The sequence below is a fragment of the Ceratotherium simum genome, chromosome 24 (genome assembly GCF_057802395.1).
Source record: "Ceratotherium simum simum isolate JZ-2026a chromosome 24, ASM5780239v1, whole genome shotgun sequence".
Lineage (NCBI taxonomy): Eukaryota > Metazoa > Chordata > Mammalia > Perissodactyla > Rhinocerotidae > Ceratotherium > Ceratotherium simum.
In genome coordinates, this window is record NC_141923.1 from 35,796,867 (window position 1) to 35,818,966 (window position 22,100).

A 22,100-nucleotide genomic window follows, 5' to 3' on the forward strand; every position below is an offset into this window, starting at 1 on the left:
TTTTCACAATGCTATAAATCACAGTGCTATAGCAAAATATAGTTATATTATGCCACATTTTAAATCTCCTTTATACCACTTAACCTTGCTAAGCCATCTTAACTATTCCTTTTATCCAGGTAGAACCCCATGAGAATGGTATGACGATCTTCTCTTTTTTAATAACCAGGCCAACACAATAGATTTTTAAATAATGATCAAGGATTGTTTTTATTCATTAAGTTTCAGTATCATTACAGAAAATGTTATGGTACAGAGTTGTTTAACATTATTTTTTCTTTGCTCTTGATTTCCACATGAATGCTGGTAACACTAATATCTGTACAAGATCAGTCTTTGATTTTATTTTTTGTTCTGTACAATTTTAAATGTATTGGTTAAAAAGGCTGTCAGCACTTAAGGAAGCATTTTTTTCCTCCAGTTTGTTTGTTCAAATAAAAGGTATCCAGTTACTGCCCAAGAGTACTGTGCCATGAGGCTGCTGGGTGAGAAACCGCCCTGTACGCTCTGCAGGGGATGGTTCTCCTTGAGGCAGGGCAGGGCCTCCACCCAGCCACTCTTCTTTTGGCACTGTGCACATAAACACGAGATACATGATAAAGAACAAGCAAAAGCTCTCTGTAAAGCGGTTATGAAGCATACTAAGAAGGGAAATCCAAGTGTTGCCTACACTAGTATAAATAAGCAGACAGCCTTGATTTAAGAGCATAAGTAGTTGTATTTTAAAGATGAGAAAAACACAAGTTCTGCAGGCACCTACTGCTGTCTACTAAAAGCTATCGCTATCAGACCTAGCATTGAACACACAAAGCAATTTGCAAGAAAGGAAAAATTTGCCTTGATATAATCAGAATATAGTTGTCTGTTAAGATTGTTTTTTAAGGTGTTTTTTTCTTTAAAAGGTATTTAAATTCTTTTGAAATATAGTTCAAGGTGTTGACTATACAGATCAACTTTTATCCAAATCAGAAAAACTAGCTGTGCCATTGCATATTACAGGATACAGTCAATGATATGTGGACATGCATCAAAGCCTTCTCCTGCTGGTGACCATCATAGCCGTCCAATGACCATGACATCCACCACCTCGCCCTTGTGGAGCTCCACGTACTGCTCTGTCTTTGGAGGTAGCATCAACAATCCGTTGGCGCTGCGCATGCTCATCAGACGGCTGCTCATCTGATTACCTACAAAGAAATACTCTCTTTATAGAAGCATGAGCATCTCAGTGTATACATTTAGAGCCCTTATAGTTCTTTTCAAAATAAAAACCAATGACCAGAAACACAGGTCTTCAGGAGGAAGAGAGCTGGTCAGAATTCCAGTGCCTTTTTCAGGTGGCCTTGCTACTGCATCCTACCACCTTCTCATTAAACTTCAAAAATAAACATTAGAAATTATTGCTTAAAGGAATAAAACCAGGATTTTATAAAATTATGCAAAATGCCACAGAAATTCTTAATTCAGGCTACAATGTTATGTGTGTCTGAAAAAACAAGCTTTTAAAACCTATTAAAATAATAATGATAATAATAGCAGCAGCTACCATTTCTCTAGTATTTACTAAGTACCAGACAAGGTGGTAGGCACTTTATTTAACTATCTTATTTAATTCTCCCAAGATTCAAAAGAGGTTAGGTAACTTGCCTAGCGTCCTACTAACTAGTTGGTGGCCAATTTTAATGCAAGTCACTGCATACTTAAGTCATTGTGTTAGCTGATGCTTGTGCTTGATAGGACCTTTGTTTAAAGGGTAATACAATTTTTCTGGAGTTGTATCTAACCATCAAAAGTTAGGTAAAATATGACTAAAGAAGTTGAGGATAAAAGTTTAAAGTCTAGAGGAGTTAACTATAGAACTCTGAATTTTATCAATATTGGTTTCTCAGTCCTTAAAATTTACCAACAGCTAGGGTATAATAGAGGCTACAGAGAATCACATCCTAATTGGGCTTTACTCTCACATTTTAGGGAGGCATAGCCACCGTCCGTCCTTTTCCTATAACCGAAGTTATGCTCAGAACTTATTGGTTGAACAAATAGATAAAAATCTTCTGTAATTCTAGATTTGTATTTCAAATGTTTACCTGGAAAATTTGGCTCCACAGAATAGCTAAACTTTTATTAAAAATATTTTTTTCCTCTTGTTGTCCTGTTATGCTGTACTGTTTAGGAATAATTTAACTCATCTAATCTTTGAAAAAGGAAAATGTACAACAATTACAAAATTAGGTAGACCAAGGAAGGAGGCTGTATATAAATTTGTGTTTGAACAGGGTGGGGGCATAGAGATACCTGCAGGTGTGAATGACTAACCTGTACTCTGTGCCCAAGGCAGTGGTTCTTGGTGATGCCAAGTCAGTATACACCGATGGTATTCTGGACGAGGATCCAGTTTTACATCACATGATAACTAGAGAATAAAGAGGAAAAGAAAACAAAGTTGATCTCCTGATCATCTCTTAAAAGTACAGGGTGATGGAGGTTGTGCAAAGAATACAGTGGACATGGAAAATATTCCGGCATTCTGCTGTTTCCACCACTGCCACCTTATGTTCTTAATACAGAAAGTCCAGAGGTTGGGCTGCTCTGGTGAAAACAGAAAAGAAGGCTAAGAAGTTCTTATTCATAGTGGGGAAAAGGGCAGATGAAAAAGATGGAGTCTATTTTTGAAGTCTAATTTTATGGTTTGTGAGGACAGATACCTCTGACCTATGAATTGAGAAAGCAAAGCAGATATTTTAACATTGAAAATAAACGAGGCAGACCTAAGCAAGCAAACAAGCTCAATATCCATTTATTTGTATGCCCATTCATTCGCCCATTTAGTAAATATTTACTGAAGTGCTATTCAGCTACCCCTTCATACACCTGTCTTCAGCACAAAGGGGACAGTTAACTTTCTTTTTCTCTTGAATATTCCCCTAGTATCCCAATACTGATATACAATTTCATTAAGGCAAATAAAAGTAGTCTCCTCTAAAAGGTATAGGATTTTGGTTTAGCCACGTCACTGGTACTAAAAGAATTCCTCTGAATGAGTCTTTGCTATGAAATGGCATGTTTCATATCTCTCTAACAAGGATAAACTTCCTTTCCAATATAGCAACTTCAGTTCACTCACATGATATAAATGACCAGTCAACCTTCAACCTGGAGCCATTGTTTTTTGTTATTGATGTCATTAAATTCATCCTGAAATCTGATAAATTAGTGATAATGTGTTGGTAACAGGTGCCTAAGAGGTATTCCTTGAACAAGTTTATACAGTATATAATTACAAACTATAGCCCATCAAAGATTAATTAGTGAAAACAAGACTGGTTCCAGCGCATGAGAATTAACATTTCTCATTAGCACAATAATCATTTAAGTTACTCTACATTAAAATGGTCTAGAAATCTTTATTCAACTACAACAGACACTGCTTAGATCAAATGATACCATTAAAACTTGAATATTCTGGAAATTTTAATTCAACTAAGTCTATCTCCAACCCATTCTGGTTACCATGTTTTTTTTTTTTTTGTGAGGGAGATCACCCCTGAGCCAACATCCATGCTAATCCTCCTCTTTTTGCTGAGGAAGACCGGCTCTGAGCTAACATCTATTGCCAATCCTCCTCGTTTTTTTCTTCCCCAAAGCCCCAGTAGATAGTTGTATGTCATAGTTGCACATCCTTCTAGTTGCTGTATGTGGGACGCGGCCTCAGCATAGCCAGAGAAGCGGTGCGTTGGTGTGCGCCTGGGACCCGAACCCGGGCCGCCAGTAGTGGAGCGCGCCCACCTAACCGCTAAGCCACCGGGCCGGCCCTGGTTACCATGTTTTTAAACATTCTAATTATTCACTATGACAATCCCTGCTTTTCCTCTGGAATCCAGAAAAAAAATTCCATTCTAGGGAGTTTTCCCTTGATTGAATCACATTCAGCTCTTTCACTTGATATTGCTTATGTTTATAGTCCATTTCATATCTACTGGGGGGGGTAACTTGCATTATTCCTGAATTATTTTGTGCTTACCCGAGGGCAAAAATCTCTCTTTCTCTCAATCTCTATCTTTGTGTATTTGTGTTCTCCAGAACCAAACTACAAGAGCTATTCACATGGCTGGGTTATTTGCTAAGTGTTTAAGCAAGGTTTCTTTCCCTAGCAATGGCACTGACTGGCATTACAGTGGAACAAATACTGGAGCGAGATGATAATTGACATGTAGGTTCTACTCCCAGCTTTACTGCTAACTGGTCCTATATCTGTCTGTGCATCTACAAAATGGGATTGTTTGTTTTAAAGAAATATATTAATGTTAATTTAAGAAACAAGAACGAATTGCATCAAATTGAAGTGAATGAAATTTTTTCATAGCTTACACAAACTGCTGTTCCTTTTGCAGCAAGAGATGAAACTGATTAGATTTTTAAGGTGTTTTACTGAAATGCAGAATACTTTATTAATCAACATATTTAGCTGTACTGACATTAGAGTTCTGCTATATTACATCACTTCGCTTAAGAAAGCATCTATTTACTATGAGCATCAATGCTTATAAGAATGATGTACCATGAGTAAATGTAGACACATTTTTTGGTGAAAAAGCATTGCAAATGGTTGATGTTTCACTTCTGATGACTCCTTCTATTCATTCAAAATTGGGCAGTGGGCTGTGGACTAGGACTATTTCCTCTCTTTTCTTTGAATATTTTTCTGGTGTATAGTAGTCACTTAAGAGATAAAATTGTATTACTTGGTGTAGTATTCTATAGTATGTTCTACATGTAAATGTTTAAGGGAGAGAATTAGGGGAAAAAAAAAAAAGGTCAACAGAATGAGAATATAAGCCACAAGACTGTGAGGAAATATTTGCAAAAGATACATCTGATAAAGACCTGTTATCCAAAATACACAAAGAATTCTTAAAACTCAACAATAAGAAAATGAAAAACTTGATTAAAAAATGGGCAAAAGACCTGAACAGATACCTCACCAAAGAAGACATACAAACGGCAAGTAAGCGTATGAAAAGATGTTCAACATCATATGTCATTAGGGAATTGCAAATTGAAACAACAATGAGATATCACTGCATACCTACTAGAAAGGCCAAAATCCAAAAACTGGCCACAACAAATCCTCGTGAGAATGTGGAAGAACAGGAGCTCTGTTATTCACTGCTGGTGGGAATGCAAAATGGTACAGCCACTTTGGAAGACAGTTTGGCAGTTTCTTACAAAATTAAACATACTCTTACCATACAATCCAGCAATTGCGTGCCTTGGTATTTACCCAAGTGAATTGAAAATTTATGTCTACACAAAAACCTGCACATGGATGTTTATGGAAGCTTTATTCATAATTGCCAAAACTTGGAAGCAACCAAGATGTCCTTTAGTAGGTGAATGGATAAATAAACTGTGGTACATCCAGACAATGGAATAGCACTAAAAATAAATGAGCTATCAAGCCATTAAAAGACATGAAGGAATCTTGGGACCAGTCCGGTGGTGCAAGCAGTTGGGTGCGTGTGCTCTGCTGCGGCGGCCCGGGGTTCGCCGGTTCGGATCCTGGGGGCGCACCGCTTGGCAGGCCATGCTGTGACAGCGCCCCATATAGAGTGGAGGAAGATGGGCATGGATGTTGACCTGGGGCCGGTCTTCCTCAGCAAAAAGAGGAGGATTGGCAGATGTTGGCTCAGGAGCAATCTTCCTCACCCCCTCTCCCCAAAAAAAAGACGTGAAGGAATCTTAAATGCATATTACTAAGTGAAAGAAGCCAATCTGAAAAGGCTATCTACTATATGATTCTAACTATATGACACTCTGGAAAAGGCAAAACTATGGAGACAGTAAAAAGATCAAGGGTTAGCAGGAAGGGAGATGAATAGGCACAGCATGGAGGGTCTTTAGGGCAGTGAAACTACTCTGTGTGATACTACAATGGTAGACACATGCAACTGTACATTTGTCCACACTCACAGAATATACAACACCACGAGTGAACCCTAAGGTAAACTATGGACTTTGGGTGATGATGTGTCAATGTAGGGTCATCTATGGTAACAAAGGTACCACTCTGGGGCAGGATGTCAATAATGGGGGAAGTTGTGTGTGTATGAGGGCAGGGGATATATGGGAACTCTCTATACTTTATGCTTAATTTTGCTGTGAACCTAAATGTGCTCTAAAAAATAAAATTTATTAATTACAAAAAGGGGACAATATTTTGCCCTTCTTTGTCCTGCCCATTTTATAGAGAACTCACCTCAAAGAATTCTCAAATAGAGTAAATAATTAATTGCAAATACAGTGTAATAATCTTATCATAGAGCTGTTTATGTGGTGTAAAAGGGCACAAAGAATTAAGTAATCAACCCTTCATAGGGACACTGAGAAAGGCTTCAGAGGGGACATGATGCCTGAGTCTTATGATTAATTTTCCAAGCTGAGAAATGAGATGATGGTGGTTAGGGGAGAACCTTCTAGGAAGGGGAATAATCACAGGTATAGGCAGGGGATCTCATGTCCATTCTGGAAGCAGTAAACAGCTTGGTATGGTGGTAAAGAGCAGGATGGGAAGCAGGTGAAGGCGGAGAGGAAAACAGACTTTGGGATGGAGGGCCTCCTATACTCACTTGAGCAGTTTAGATTTAACCCTGGGGTCATGGGAAGCACTGAAGGATTTTAATTGGAGATGCTGACATGATTCAAGTTAGACAGAAAAGGGATCTAAGAGAAGGCAAGACTAGAAAAAGAGAAACCATTAAATATGCAAAGGGTTATAATCTAGTAAATGTTGCAGCCATCATTCAAACCTAGGCTTAGTTGGCTACAAAACTCAGGGGATACAGAGGGTGAAGGGGCTTTAGGAGAATGGTGCAGATGCGGAAGACTGCAGTGAGGAAGAGAAGAAGCTGACCTACAGGGTATAAACGGATCGCCAGGGGGAATTTTGGTCCCTGCTGACATTTGTAAACTGGAAGTGATAACTCAAACAGTTGTATACTCTTCTCTAGTTGTGCTTAGAGGCCTGGGAATAAAAGTGAAGGACAAAGAAGGGAGGATTGATCCAAGTTTGTGAATTCTTAGAGGGGTTATAATGGAAGGAAGAAGATACAAAAAAACATGGAGGGTGTTGGAAAGAAGTTGCAACACAGGATTTACATTGGATGAGAAAAGTGGTAAAGCCAAAAGGGGCTTATGGACTGAGGGAAAAGGGTAGGGGTAAGGAGTGTTTTACACTCTTTTATATCTACTGATAGGTAACTTGCCACTGTTCCTAAATCGTCTACCAGAGTTGGTGATTTTTGAGATGGAGCAGTTCAGGGTATTGAGAAGGATGCATATGTGAGCTGCCGAGGTAGAAATAAAGGTATTTAGAATTATGAAAATAAAGCAACTGATGGTAAGAGGTGAGGTAGAGAGGAAGACGATTAGAAAATTACCAAAGACCTGAACATCTTTGGAAGGTTTGACGGCAGTAATGAGGAGAAGGTGAAAGCTCCAGAAGATTCAGGGGAACAGGGTGGGACTAAGAGCAGCACAGATTGGAGAAGAGAGTTGGTAAGAAAACAGATGATCAAAGGGGATTTTATTTGGGTGGATGCCCACGATGGCAGCTTGAGGCCCTGCTTGGTGCTAGGGGCTTGGACTCTGCTGGGGTCTGGTCAAAGCTTCCAAAGAGTGATTAAAGGAGTTTTACACTAAGTTTTTTGAAAAGTGCTATAGAAGTTATGAGGCACTGATTTCATTAATCTACCAGAGAGGTCCTTGAGTTTATATACCCTATATGTCACCTGTCTAAAATTTATCACATAGGGGCCAGCCCCGCGGCTTAGCGGTTAAGTGTGTGCGCTCTGCTACTGGAGGCCCGGGTTCAGATCCTGGGCGCGCACCGACGCACCACTTGTCCGGCCATGCTGAGGCTGAATCCCACATACAGCAAGTGGAAAGATGTGCAACTGTGACATACAACTATCTACTGGGGCTTTGGGGAGAAAAAGGGAAAAAAAGGAGGATTGGCATGGATGTTAGCTCAGGGCTGATCTTCCTCACAAAAAAATAAATAAAATAAAATTTATTACGTAGCTTTAAAATCCTTGCACATGCTGATATGGATTAATTTCAAATTCATTTCTCCAAAGTTTCTATAACCTAGTTATATTTTTCATTTCCTAGTAATAAGTTAATTGATTTACATTTCTTATGAATCATGAACAGTTCTATCATTTTCAATATCTGTTTTTTAATCCATAGGCCATAATAGTCTCATATAACAGGCATCCGATAATATATTTTGATGATCAATGACTGATCTTGCCAAAATAAACAATCACATTTCTCTCCACAGTTGCAACCATAGTAGCAATTTTCAAACAACAGAAACGTTTTGTTGAAATGCTTTAAATTTTACTGTTTATGATATCAGTCAGAAAGCATTCATCAAGTTCTTATAGTCTGCAGGACAATAATGCTCAAGAGAAGAGAGAAGGTGGACAAATTACAGTAGTCAGTAGAGTTACAACATGCTCATACCCTCCCAGGACATGCTGATCTGGTCCCACAGGAGATGAAAGTATTTTCCTTTGCCTTCTCTTAATCACTGCCTGAGGTGGGCGGTTAATACTAATAGGAGACACCTCAGGTACGTTTCTAGACAAATAAGTTGAGAACAAGAAACAGCATAGGGTGCTTTGACAATATATTAAGGAAACACATGATAGGATGTCCTTTTGTGGAAACACTAGGTCAATAATTCTATTTGAGAATTGCTAGGATTATGTTTCTGATTATCTACTGAAAATCAGAAGTATTTCAACTTCAACCATAAGTGACCAAGGAAATAGGGCAAATGTTTATTTTATTTTATTATTATTATTAGTTTTAAAAGTTATTTTATTGAGGTCATATTGGCTTATAACATTGTGTAAATTTCAGGTGTAGATCGCTATATTTCAGTTCTGTATAGACTGCATTGTGTTCACCACCAATAGTCTAGTTTTTATTGGTCACCATGCATATGTGCCCCTTTACCCCTTTCACTCTTCTCCCACCCTCCTCCCCTCTGGTAACCACCAATCTGTTCTCCTTATCCATGTGTTTGCTTATCTTCCACATATGAGTGAAATCATACAGTGTTTGTCTTTCTCTGTCTGGCTTTTTTGCTTAGCATAATACCCTCAAGGTCCATCCATTTTGTCGCAAATGACACGATTTCATCTTTTTTTTATAGCTGGGTCGTATTCCATTGTGTAGATATACCACATCTTCTTTATCCATTCATCCATTGATGGGCACTTAGGTTGTTTCCACATCTTGGGTATTGTAAATAATGCTGCAATGAACATAGTGGTGCATACATCTTTTCGAATTCATGTTTTCATGTTCTTTGGATAAATACCCAGAAGTGGAATAGCTGCATCGTATGGTAGTTCTATTCTTAATTTTTTGAGGGATCTCCATACTGTTTTCCACAGTGGCTGCACCACTTTACATTCGCACCGGCAGTGTATGAGAGTTCCCTTTTCTCTACAGCCTCTCCAACACTTGTTATTTCTTGCCTTGTTAATTATAGCCATTCTGACGGGTGTGAGGTGATATCTCATTGTAGTTTTGATTTGCGTTTCCCTAATAAATAGTGATGTTGAACATCTTTTCATGTGCCTGTTGGTCATCTGTATATCTTCTTTAGAGAAACATCTGTGCAGATCTTTTGCCCATTTTTTAATTGGGTTTTTTGTTTTTTTGGTGTTGAGATGTATGAGTTCTTTATATATTTTGGATAGTAACCCCTTGTCAGATATATGGTTTGCAAATATCTTCTCTCAATTGTTAGGTTGTCTTTTCATTTTGTTGATGGTTTCTTTTGCTGTGCAGAAGCTTTTTAGTTTGATGTAGTCCCATTTGTTTATTTTTTCTTTTGTTTCCTTTGCCTAGTAAGACATGCTATTAGAAAAGATGCTGTTAAGATGGATGTTGAAGAGCATACTGCCTATGTTTTCTACTAGAAGTTTTATACTTTCAGGTCTTACATTCAAGTCTTCAATCCACTTTGAGTTAATTTTTGTGTATGGTTTAAGATAATGGTCTACTTTCATTCTTTTACATGTGGCTGTCCAGTTTTGCCAATACCATTTATTGAACAGACTTCCCTTTCTCTGTTGTATGTTCTTAGCTCCCTTGTTGACAATTAGCTGTCTATAGATGTGTGGTTTTATTTTTGGGATCTCGATTCTGTTCCATTGATCTGTGTGTCTGTTTTTGTGCCAGTACTATGTTGTTTTGGTTACTATAGCTTTGTAGTATATTTTGAAATCAGGGAGTGTGATACCTCTAGCTTTGTCTTTTTTTCTCAGGATTTCTCTGGCTATTTGGGTTCTTTAGTTGTTCCATATAAATTTTAGGATTCTTTGTTCTATTTCTGTGAAAAATGTTATTGGGACTTTCATAGAGATTGTACTGAATTTGTAGATTACTTTAGGAAGTATGGACATTTCAACTATGTTAACTTTTCCAATCCATGAGCATGGAATATCTTTCCATTTCTTTGTGTCTTCTTAGATTTCTTTCAACAATATTTTATGGTTTTCAGTGTACAGGTTTTTCATCTCTTTGGTTAAATTTATTCCTAGGTATTTTATTCTTTTGGTTGTGATTATAAATGGGATTGTATTCTTAATTTCTCTTTCTGCTATTTCGTTCTTAGGGTACAGAAATGAAACTGATTTTTGTATGTTAATTTTGTATCCTACAACCTTACTGTATTTATTATTTCTAATAGTTTTTTGGTAGATTCTTTAGGGTTTTCTATATATAAAATCATGTCATCTGCAAATAGTGACAGTTTTACTTCTTTTCCAATTTTGATCCCTTTTATTTCTTTTTCTTGCCTAATTTCTCTGGCTAGGACTTCCAATACTACATTAAATAAGAGTGGTGAAAGTGGGCATTCTTGTCTGGCTCCTGTTCTTAAAGGGATAGCTTTTAGTTTTTCACCATTGAGTATGATACTAGCTGTGGGACTGTCATATATGCCTTTATTATGTTGAGGTACTTTCCTTCTATACCCATTTTATCCAGAGTTTTTATCATAAATCGATGTTGTATCTTGTTGAATGCTTTCTCTGCATCTATTGAGATGATGTGATTTTTATTCTTCATTTTGTCAATGTGGTGTATCATGTTGATTGATTTGCGGATGTTGAACCATCCTGCATCCCTGGAATAAATCCCACTTGATCATGGTGTATGATCCTTTTAATGTATTGCTGCATTTGATTTGCTAGTACTTTGTTGAGTATTTTTGCATCTATGTTCATGAGTGATATTGGCCTGAAATTTTCTTTTTTTATGTTGCCCTTGTCTGGTTTTGGTATCAGGGTAATGTTTGGCCTCACAGAATGAATTAGGAAGCTTCCTTTCCTCTTCAATTTTTTGCAAGAGTTTTAGAAGGATAGGTATTAAGTCTTCTTTGAATGTTTGGTAGAATTCACCATGGAAGCTGTCTGGTCCTGGATTCTTGTTTTTTGGGATGTTTTTGATTATCATTTTGATCTCCTTACTAGTGATTGGTTTATTCAAATTCTGTATTTCTTCTTGATTCAGTTTTGGGAGGTTGTACAGTTCTAAGAATTTATCCATTTCTTCTAGATTATCCAATTTGTTGGCATATAGCTTTTCATAGTATTTGCTTGTAATCCTTTGTATTTCTTAGGTGTCCGTTTTAATGTCTCATCTTTGTTTCTGATTTTACTTCTTTGAGCCTTCTCTCTTCTTTTCCTTGGTGAAACTAGCTAAAGGTTTGTCAATTTTGTTTATCTTTTCAAAGAACCACCTCTTAGTTTCATTGTTTTTTTTCTATTTTTTTTAAGTCTCTATTTCATTTATTTCCACTCTGATTTTTATTATTTCCTTCCTTCTACTGATTTTGGGCTTTGTTTGTTCTTCTTTTTCTAGTTCCTTTAGGTGCACTTGTTTATTTGAGATTTTTCTTGTTTCTTGAGGTAGGCCTGTACTGCTACAAACTTCCCTCTTAGTACCACTTTTGCCATATCCCTTAAAGTCTGGCATGTCATATTTTCATTTTCATTTGTCTCCAGGTATTTTTTGATTTCTCCTTTGATATCTTCATTGATTCAATAGTTGTTCAGTAGCATTTTGTTTAATCTCCACATATTTGTGGCTTTTCTAGTTTTCTTCTTGTAGTTGATTTCTAGTTTTATACCGTTGTGGTCAGAAAAGATGCTTTATATTATTTCAATCTTCTTTTTTTTTTTGTGAGGACGATTTGCCCTGAGCTAACATCTGTTGCCAATCCTCCTCTTTTTGCTGAGTAAGACTGGCTCTGGGCTAACATCTGTGCCCTTCTTTCTCTACTTTATATAGGATGCCGCCACAGCATGGCTTGATAAGCGGTGTGTCGGTCCATGCCTGGGATCTGAACCTGTGAACCCTGGGCCGCCAAAGCGGAGTGCACGAAGTTAACTGCTATGCAACTGGACCGGCCCCTCATTTCAATCTTCTTAAATTTATTGAGACTTGTTTTATGGCCTAATATGTGATCTATCTTGGAGAATGTTCCATGTGCATTTGAAAGGAATGTGTATTCTGCAGTTTTTGGATGGACTGTTCTGTATATAGCTACTAAGTCCATCTGATCTAATGTGTCATTTAAGGCCAATGTTTATTGATCTTCTGTTTGGATGATCTATCCATTGATGTAAGTGTAGCGTTAAAGCCCCCAAGAATAATTGTGTTATTGTCTACTTCTCCTTTTATGTCTGTTAATAATTGCTTTAGTGGCAGCCTGGTGGCACATTGGTTGGGTTCGCTGCACTCCACCTCAGCAGCCCAGGGTTCATGGGTTCAGATCCCAGGTGCAGACCTGTACCACTGATTAAGCCATGCTGTGGCGGCATCCCACATACAGAGTGAAGGAAGATGGGCACAAGATGTTGGCTCAGGGCCACTCTTCCTCAAGCAAAAAGAGGAAGATTGGCAACAGGTGTTAGCTCAGGGCCAATCTTCCTCACCAAAAAAAAAAAAAAAAAATTGCTTTATATATTTAGGTGCCCCTATATTGGCTGCATAGATATTTACAGGTGTTATATCCCCTTGTTGGATTGTTCCCTTTATCATTATGTAGTGCCTTTCCTTGTCTCTTGTTACAGTTTTTTTTTTAAATTAATTATTTATTTTTCCCCCAAAGCCCCAGTAGATAGTTGTATGTCATAGCTACACATCCTTTCAGCTGCTGTATGTGGGACGCGGCCCCAGCATGGCCCGAGAAGCAGTGCGTTGGTGCGCACCCGGGACCTGAACCCCGGCCGCCAGCAGTGGAGCGCACGCACTTAACCACTAAGCCACAGGGCTGGTCCTCTTGTTACAGTTTTTGTTTTAAAGTCTATTTTGTCTGATATAAGTTTGCTACCCTAGCTTTCTTTTTATTGCCATTTGCATGGAGTATCCTTTTCCATCCCTTCACTTTCAGTTTGTGAGTGTCTTTACATCTGAAGTGTATCTCTTGTATGCAGCATATATATGGGTCTTGTTTTTTTTAATCCATTCAGGCACCCTATGTCTTTTGATTGGAAAATTTAGTCCATTGACATGTAAAGTAGATACTGATAAGTATGTACCTATTGCCATTTTGTTACTTTTTTCTGGGCGTTTTAGTAGTTCTTCTCTGTTCCTTTCTTCTTCTCTTGCTCTCTTCCCTTGTGATTTGATGTCTTTCTTTAGTATTATGTTTGGCTTCCTTTCTCTTAATTTTTTGTGTATTTATTATGGGTTTCTGGTTTGTGATTACCATGAGGTTCATAAATAACAAACTTAAGATTGCTCCCAGCCATGAAGCACTGTGGCTAGAATTTGTTTTTTCCTCAGCAAAAAAGTATTTCTGCCTCTTCCACATCTGCCAGTGTTGTTCCTTGTTGTGGGAGTTCTTTTTATCCAGTTTCTAATTCTCTCTCAGAGGTAACTGTTCCACAGGTAACTGTAAATTTGTTGTGTCTGTGGGAGGAAGTGAATTCAGAGTCCTCCTACACTGCCATCTTCCCAGTCTCCAGGCAAGTGTTTATTTTAAAATGATGCTCTTCAGAATGTGTTGATATAAAAGGATGACATTTTTTGTGAGGACCTTTTAAAATAATGCAGCATTGCCCTACTCATAGGACAGTTACATCAGAGTCCAGCAGTGTGAGTTACTGACACCAACATTTAACATCCACCTCACTTCCTGAAAGCAGAATTGGGAGAGGTTGTGATTGTGGCAACCATTTTGGAGAACAGTACTAAGTGGCATTTATAAGCTGCACCTTGGATGGTCAGAAATAGAGACAATAAGCTTTACGATGTTTCAAGGAAGTGAATAAGGTTATGTTCTAAAATGGCAGTTATGTCAGTAAAGGTGTGAGGGTGATTTGGGGAGTTAAAAACAAAAGAAGTAAACAGATAAGCATACTGTTGACCCATTCTGAGAGTCCCAGTGACACTGCTCTGTGTGTGTGAGAAAGGAGTTTGACTTATTCTTAGACCAGTTCTCAATTCCATGAACTGACAGGAATGAGTGGCATCATGAACAATGTACCAAGCATCAGTTTGATTACAGAGCACTATGTCTCATCATTGTTGTCAGAATGGATGGCTGCCACAATGTCAGTTTTAAAGAAGAGATGGTGAATGTCAGAATGAGAAATAAATGAGAAGATTCATAAGAACTCCCCAAAGTCAAAGAGAAATCCTCTTTTTCTTTCTTATAACAATGTGGATTTTTCTTATTTCCTAAATTTAGTAAATATGAAAATAGCGAGCAAATTCAGTATTACTGGTTTGAATGTCTAAGCTTTATGACTGACCTTCTGACTTGATCAGAATATCTTTTGTTCATTGATGGCTTTTTTCTTCTTTTTCCATTTAATTTAAGATAAGACCACCACTGTGATTATTGAAAAATAACCAAAAAACTTTGTTTTCAAAAATATCTAGTTGAATTTTTAAGAAAAGAAGAATATCTCTTCATTTACTAGTCTACAAAGCCTCAGTATTTAGAAGGTCAATGTTGAAAATATCTGAAGCCTAGATTTTCTTAATGTTTTTATCCTATATATCCCCAGAGTAATATTTTATTAATATTTCTTCTTCCTCTTCTATGTTTTTATGTGCTTCCTGCCAACTAATCACAGCATTCTGTCATATCTGAATTTATTTCAGAGCTCTTGAAAAGTAATGGTTTGGGTATTGGGAAAATTGGATATATATATATGCAAAAGAATGGGACTCATCTTACACAATACACAGAAATCAACTCAAAATGGATTAAAGACTTAAATGTATAGACCTGAAACTGTAAAACTGCTAGAATAAAACATAGGGGAAAAGCTTTTTGACATTGATCTTGGCAATGATTTCTTGTATTTGACACAAAAACCACAGGCAATAAAACCAAAAATTGACAAGTGGCACTACATCAAAGTAAAAAGACTCTGCACAGCAAAGGAAACAATCAACAGCATGAAAAGGCAACCTATAGAATGGGAAAAAAATATTTGTAAACCATCTACCTGATAAAGGGGTTAGTATCCAAAATATATAAGAATATATTACAACTCAATAAGCAAACAAATAACCTGATTAAAAAATAGGCAAAGGCCTTGAACAGGCATTTCCCCAAAGCAGACATACAAATTGCCACCGTGTATATGAAAGAGTGCTAACATCACTAATCTTCAGGGAAATGCAAATCAAAACCACAATGAGATATCACCTTACACCTGTTAGGATGGCTATGATCAAAAAAACAAAATATAAGAAGTATTGGTCAGGATGTGGAGAAACTGGAACCCTTATACACTGTTGTATATACTGTGGGAATGTAGAATGGTTCAGTCATTGTGGAAAACAGTATGGAGGTTCCTCAAAAAATTAAAAATAGAGCTACCATATGATCCAGCAATTCTACTTCGGGGCATATATCCTAAAGAATTGAAATCAGGATCTCAAAGAGATATCTGCACCCCCATGTTCAGTGTGGCATTATTCACAATAGGCATGATATGGAAACAAACCAAATGTCCACTGACAGATGAATGGATAAGAAAAATGTGATACATACATATAACGGAATACTATTCAACTTTTAAAAAGAAGGAAATCCTACCATTTGTGGCGACATTGATAAACCTAGAGTACATTATGGTAAGTGAAATAAGCCAGTCACAGAAGGATAAATACTGCATGACTCCACTTATATGAGGTATCTAAAATAGTCAAAGCCATGGAAGCTGAGAATAGAATGGTGGTTGCCAGGAGCTGAGGGGAGGAGTAAACGGGGAATCGTTACTCAATGGGTATAAAGTTTCTGTTACGCGAGGTGAATAACTTCTAGAGATCTGCTGTACAACATAATACCTATAGTTAACAATATGGTTTTGTGCACTTTAAAATATGTTAAGAAGATAATTCTCATGTTAAATGTTCTTACCATGAAATGAACAAATAAACAAACAAAACCACAAAAGAACATGAGAAATTTTGGGGGGTGATGGATATGTTTGGTACCTTGATTGCGGTTATGGTATCATGGGGTATTCGCATATGTCCAAACTCATCAAAACGTAGATATTAAATATGTGCATTTTTTTGTGTATCAATTATATCTCAATAAATCTTAAAAAAATACAAGTAATGGTTTGGTATTGTAGTTTATATACCAAGAAAATTGTTCATTAGTTATACAGAAAGTGTGTTACATAATTAGTTGAGTAGTATTAAATCAGACTGAAGGTAGTGTTGTTGGAGAAGGGGACTCTAATTTCCAAGTGACTTTTACCATAGGTATGATTCCTCAGCCTTACTAGTCCTTTTTCAAACAATATGGTAACTCTTTTCTTATGATTTGCTAGAGTCTCTTTCTAGTCCTTTGACTTTCTTTTTCTGAACTGTTTAAAATTTATCAGGGAGGTCACAGAAAAAGTGAGCAGATAAATTGCTATCCTCTGTAGTTTTACACAGGGGAAAAGGAATTCTTGTTTCTCCTTCCATATAGGTTTAGTTGTTAGGGTGGTGTCAGCCACATTCTACTGACCTTTTTTTCTCCTTGTGAGGAAGATCAGCCCTGAGCTAACATCTTTCGCCAATCCTCCTCTTTTTGCTGAGGAAGACTGGCCCTGGGCTAACATCCATGCCCATCTTCCTCCACTTTATATAGGATGCCGCCACAGTAGGGCTTGGACAAGCAATGCGTTGGTGCGAGCCTGGGAACTGAACCCTGGGCCTCCACAGTGGAGCACGCGCACTTAACCGCTACGCCACCGGGCCGGCCCCTCTAGTGACCATTTTATCATTACATATCCCATATGGACTTCTACCTGGAGAAAATTATTTACTTTAGAATTTCCCTCCATTTTGTATCACGAAGGGGAGAATATTACCACATTTTCCCTCAAAACTAATATAAAATTCTAGATGTTTGTTTTGGTGGTTAGTAAATCATACCCTTAATTGTTATTAGGCTTCAATTTTGGTTCCTGGTCATTAGAAAACATTACCCTGGCTTTGATGATGGTTGGCCGAGGATCCAAGATGCCCTGCATCTTCCTCAGTGCAGGCACAACAAAGAGATTGCAGGTGACCACAGCTGACACAGGATTCCCTGAAAGTCAAATCAAGCAGTTATTTATAGTACATACATAAAAATTTGCCAAATAATTATGACTGTCTATACCTTCAGGTATCATAGAGAGTGAAGTGACTAACCAATAGTCTTCCTCTTCTGAATCACCTTGAATCTAAAAGGATGCCAGAATAGAGCTAAAGTCAACTAAATGCCAGAGGGTGTAAACATGGGTCTACCAGTGAAACGTGGAGACTTCTGATGTCCAGAAGCTATTGAACACTATTTATTTCTGTTTTCCTGGGAGCTATACATCAAAAGCTATTACTAATCTTGATAAGTTTTAAGGCAGATTCTACTTGCTATTTTTTAAATGTTTTAAAATTGCCAAAGTAACACATGCTCAATACAAAAAAAATTAGAAAATAGGATAAGCATAAATAAATTTATCCATAATCCCCTCTACCCAGAAATTTATCTAAATTTTAAAAATAAAACTAAGTGATTTAAGAATTGAAGGACTTGAAGATGAATACTGTTATGGATTGACTTGTGCTCCCCCCAAATTCATGTGTTGAAGTCTTAATCCCCAGTGTGACTGTATCTGGAGATAGGGCCTTTAAAGAGGTAATTAAAGTTAAATGAGGTCATAAGGGTGAGGCCCTAATCCAATAGGACTAATGTCTTTATAAAAAGAGGAAGAAATACTAGGAGTGCAAATATACAGAAGAAAGGCCACATGAGGACATAGTGAGAAGGTGGCCTTCTGTAAGCCAGGAAGAAAGACTCAACAGAAGCCAATGTTGCTGGCACCTTCATGTCAGACTTCCAGTTACCAAAACTGTGAGAAAATAAATTTCTGTTGTTTAACCCAGTCAGTCTGTGATATTCTGTTATGGCAGCCTGAGCAGACTAATAGAAATACCAAGTTCTTTTAAAGTTATAGGAAAAATTTGAGGAATTCAAGTGTACTTATCCAAGAAGAAATCTTGGTATGTCATGCACTTCAAAAGGAGGAAAGGTGGGCTATGAAAAAAAAGACTGGGCTGAGCATAACAGATTGAACTGCTGTGTGGTATTGTTAACTAACCAAGCTGTGTGACCCTGGTGAGTTCCAAACCTTTCTGAGTTTAACTACTCATCCATAAAATGAAAGGTTGGGACAATATGATTCTCAATATCTCTTCTGGCTCTAAAATTCTATTTATTTTTATTTATTTTTTTTTGCTGAGGAAGATTTTTCCAGAGCTAACATCTATTGTCAATCTTCCTCTTTTTTTTTGCTTGAGGAAGATTAGCCCTGAGCTAACATCTATACCAATCTTCCTCTATTTTGCATGTGGGTCGCTGCCACAGCAGGGCTGACTAGTGGTATAGGTCCATGCCCGGGATCCAAACTCATGAACACGGGCCACCCAAGCAGAATGCACAGAACTCAACCAATAGGCCATGGGGCTGGCCCCTAAAATTCTAATTTTATTACTACTTTTATTTAGTAGTATGTGAGTATGTATGTATATATTGTGGGTAGGGGATGAGCTATTAGAGTTTTAGGTTCTCTTGGCCTGGCTATTGTTTAACAATGATTACAGAATTCCTGTAATGCTACTGCTTTACAAAATTATTCTACAAAAAATGAATTACTCGGGGCTGGCCCAATGGCGCAAGCGGTTAAGTGCGCGCACTCCGCTGTGGCGGCCCAGGGTTCACCAGTTCAGATCCCGGGTGCACACCAATGCACTGCTTGGCAAGCCATGGTGTGGCAGCGTCCCATATAAAGTGGAGGAAGGTAGGCACAAATGTTAGCCCAGGGCCAGTCTTCCTCAGCAAAACAAAAACAAAAACAAAAACAAAAACAAAAAACCCACAAAAAATGAATTGCTCTATATAAGAAAAAGGACTGGAAGGACTGAAATCAAAAAATTGCAAATAGTGGTTATTTCAGAGGGGAGAAGGATTATGGATAACATTTCTTAAGGCTTATTTGTACTTTCTAATGTTTTTATAGCAAACGCATTATTATAGTAATTTTAACAAGTTAAACAAATAGCAAGTAGATACACAAAACTTTTAAACTGCTTTAAAAATGATCAAGATTAGTAATGGCTTTAAATGCATGGCATTCAGGAAAGCAGCAATACAATACTGAATTTTAGAATCCTTGTAAAAGGAAGCACTTTGCTGGTTCTACAATCTGAACACGCGAGCTATTGCTGCCCTCTTTTGGTTCATTCAGGCTGAGCAGAGAAAATTTCAAATTAAAGCAGCAATTTGAAAAAAAGTTATTTAATTATAACTTCTTTGGGTGATCAACAATACTTTGTAAGTAATGGCGAAATAGGCTCCCACTATAACATTCTTTGTAGGTCAAGTCATATCTTCTGTAGACAAAGTAAACAGTCTCTTCTAGGCAAAATGAAGCCAGGAAGAGGATGACATTTCTTTGTGTAATGGCTTTCAGGGTCTCTAAAGGCCCTAAGGAGTTCTATACTAGAGATACATTTTGAGGACTACTTTACTTACATTTTTTACTTACATCACTTATTTATTACTTACATTTATTATTACTATTTACTTAAAATTTCCTATATGATAGAAATCTAATCTCTTATGCCTATAGATACGGGTTTTAAAAGTGTTTTTAAAACTCTACATTTTTCTGCCTGCCTTCCTTTCTTTATATCACTATTTCGAGATTTATTTAATATAAAATGCAGGTAAATATCTCAAAGCCACCAGATTTGTGCATCTTAAAGGAGTAAGTAGGTTATTTTCTGAAGGAATCCGTGACAAAAAATAGACAATGGGAGACAGCTACAGATCAGAGGGTAATTTTAAAAACTGAAAAAGTAACAAATAGATTTACAAACTTCTAAAACTGCTTTAGAATTTGTCAAGATTAGTAACAGCTTTAAAAGCATGGCTTTAACCGCACAGCCAAAAATCAATAAAAAAAACTGAATTTGAAAGTCCTTGCAAACTGTACCCCTTTGCTTTTTCTACAATCTGAACATGTGGGTTTCTGCTCACATGGGAGCGAGGGTGGGGATGGTGAGGTGGTCAGACTGGTAACGCCTGGGATTTGGCTGAGAAGCACCAGTACTACTGGAGCTCCCCCCCCCCCCGCCAATCTGGCAAGGATCAAAAGCAGCTTTGTGTTTTTCGTTCGAGTATTTGCCTAGGTGATTCAAGGCCCTTTGGCCCCTTGAGCACAATACGTCTAGTTGTGGGAGGTGATTAAACTGCTAACTTTGACCAATTTTCTATAAGGAAAAGCGAGTGCCCCAGAAAGATTTAGTGACAGCTAACACTTAATTATCATCTTAGTGTTTGGAATGTGCTCTGAAAGATACTATCTAATTTGATTTTCAAACCAACCCTATGAAGTGGATATTAGCCCCATTTTATAGATGAAGAAACTGCTTCAGAGAGGCTAAGTGGTTTGTCCAAGGTCATACAGTAAGTAAAGCTGGGACTTGAGCCCAGGTCTTTCAGATTCCAAATCAAGTGCTCTGATAGGAGACTGGTCACCTGGGATTCAAAAAGATTTTGGTCACTTTTCCAGAAAAAGCAAAAGAAACTATTTCAATTATTCTTACCTGGTAGTGCAAAGATTATTTTTCTTACACCATCAATATCCAAAGTTGCAAATGTCGTTGGCAGGCTAGAGAAAAATGAGGTTATTTGTTAATGACTGCTAAGTAATAAGGACAGTAATTTAAGTACTCCAGTTTTCTTGACATGGCTCTTCATATAGAACACTTATCACATAAAATACCTTGTTGTTGGCTCTTCTTTAGACCTTTATACTCTGAAGTGTTTCAAGAGCCTTTAAATTAATTGGTTTTTAGTATCTTCTGTTTTCAAACTTCCTGGTTTTCTGTAGCTTACTTTTTTTCCTTCCTGCCAGTGCCATTAGAAGCGTATCCCAAATCCTGGAGTTTCTCCACCCCTCTAGTTAATGATGTCTATACTATTTTTGCTGGGGATTTATAACAGTCATTCTTATTATGTACTACCTGGTAATACATGTCTTTTGGATAACTGCCTATTGTTCAAGATGAGTATTTCTCAACCCTTTAAAACTATACCCAGCAATAAACATAAAAACCTGCCTCCTATGAAGGGAGTTTTTTGAAATGTCAAAATAAGTAAAATACCATGACTAGAACAAAATTAAAGCAATAGTAATTAAAAGATAGTCTCATATTATACTTTCTCAAGATTCTGACGTGAATCCTGATCATGGGGGTTTGGAAAGAGGTGAGCGTGAGTGGCATGGAGGGGGAAGGCAGTTAAGAATAATGATTTTTTTCTATTGACTACCATTTATATAGAATTTTAGCTAAAAATTTCATTACATTAATAAAACTTGAGTGATGTAGAATCCTTAAGGAATGCTGAAATTTCCATATAGTTGAAAAATTATCCTGTTAAGCACAGAAATTGTTTTTATTTTTACTAATTTTGCAGGTTGGTCTTTCAAAAATGGATCACT

At 37.3% G+C, this 22,100-nt stretch overlaps 1 protein-coding gene across 5 annotated transcripts in view; it reads right to left on the reverse strand.

Moving 5' to 3' along the window:
• Positions 1–183: 183 nt before the first annotated feature.
• GPHN (gephyrin) overlaps positions 184–22,100 on the reverse strand; it is a 642,551-nt gene continuing 620,634 nt past the window's right edge. For all 5 annotated transcript variants that reach the window (XM_004426256.2, XM_004426255.2, XM_087448348.1 and 2 more), the window contains 4 exons: positions 21,202–21,266; positions 17,538–17,641; positions 2,317–2,413; positions 184–1,187 (listed from right to left, as the gene is read on the reverse strand). In XM_004426256.2, coding sequence (XP_004426313.1) covers positions 1,054–1,187; positions 2,317–2,413; positions 17,538–17,641; positions 21,202–21,266 — 400 coding nt within the window. In that variant the 3' untranslated portion in view covers positions 184–1,053. The remainder of the gene's footprint in view (positions 1,188–2,316; positions 2,414–17,537; positions 17,642–21,201; positions 21,267–22,100) is intronic.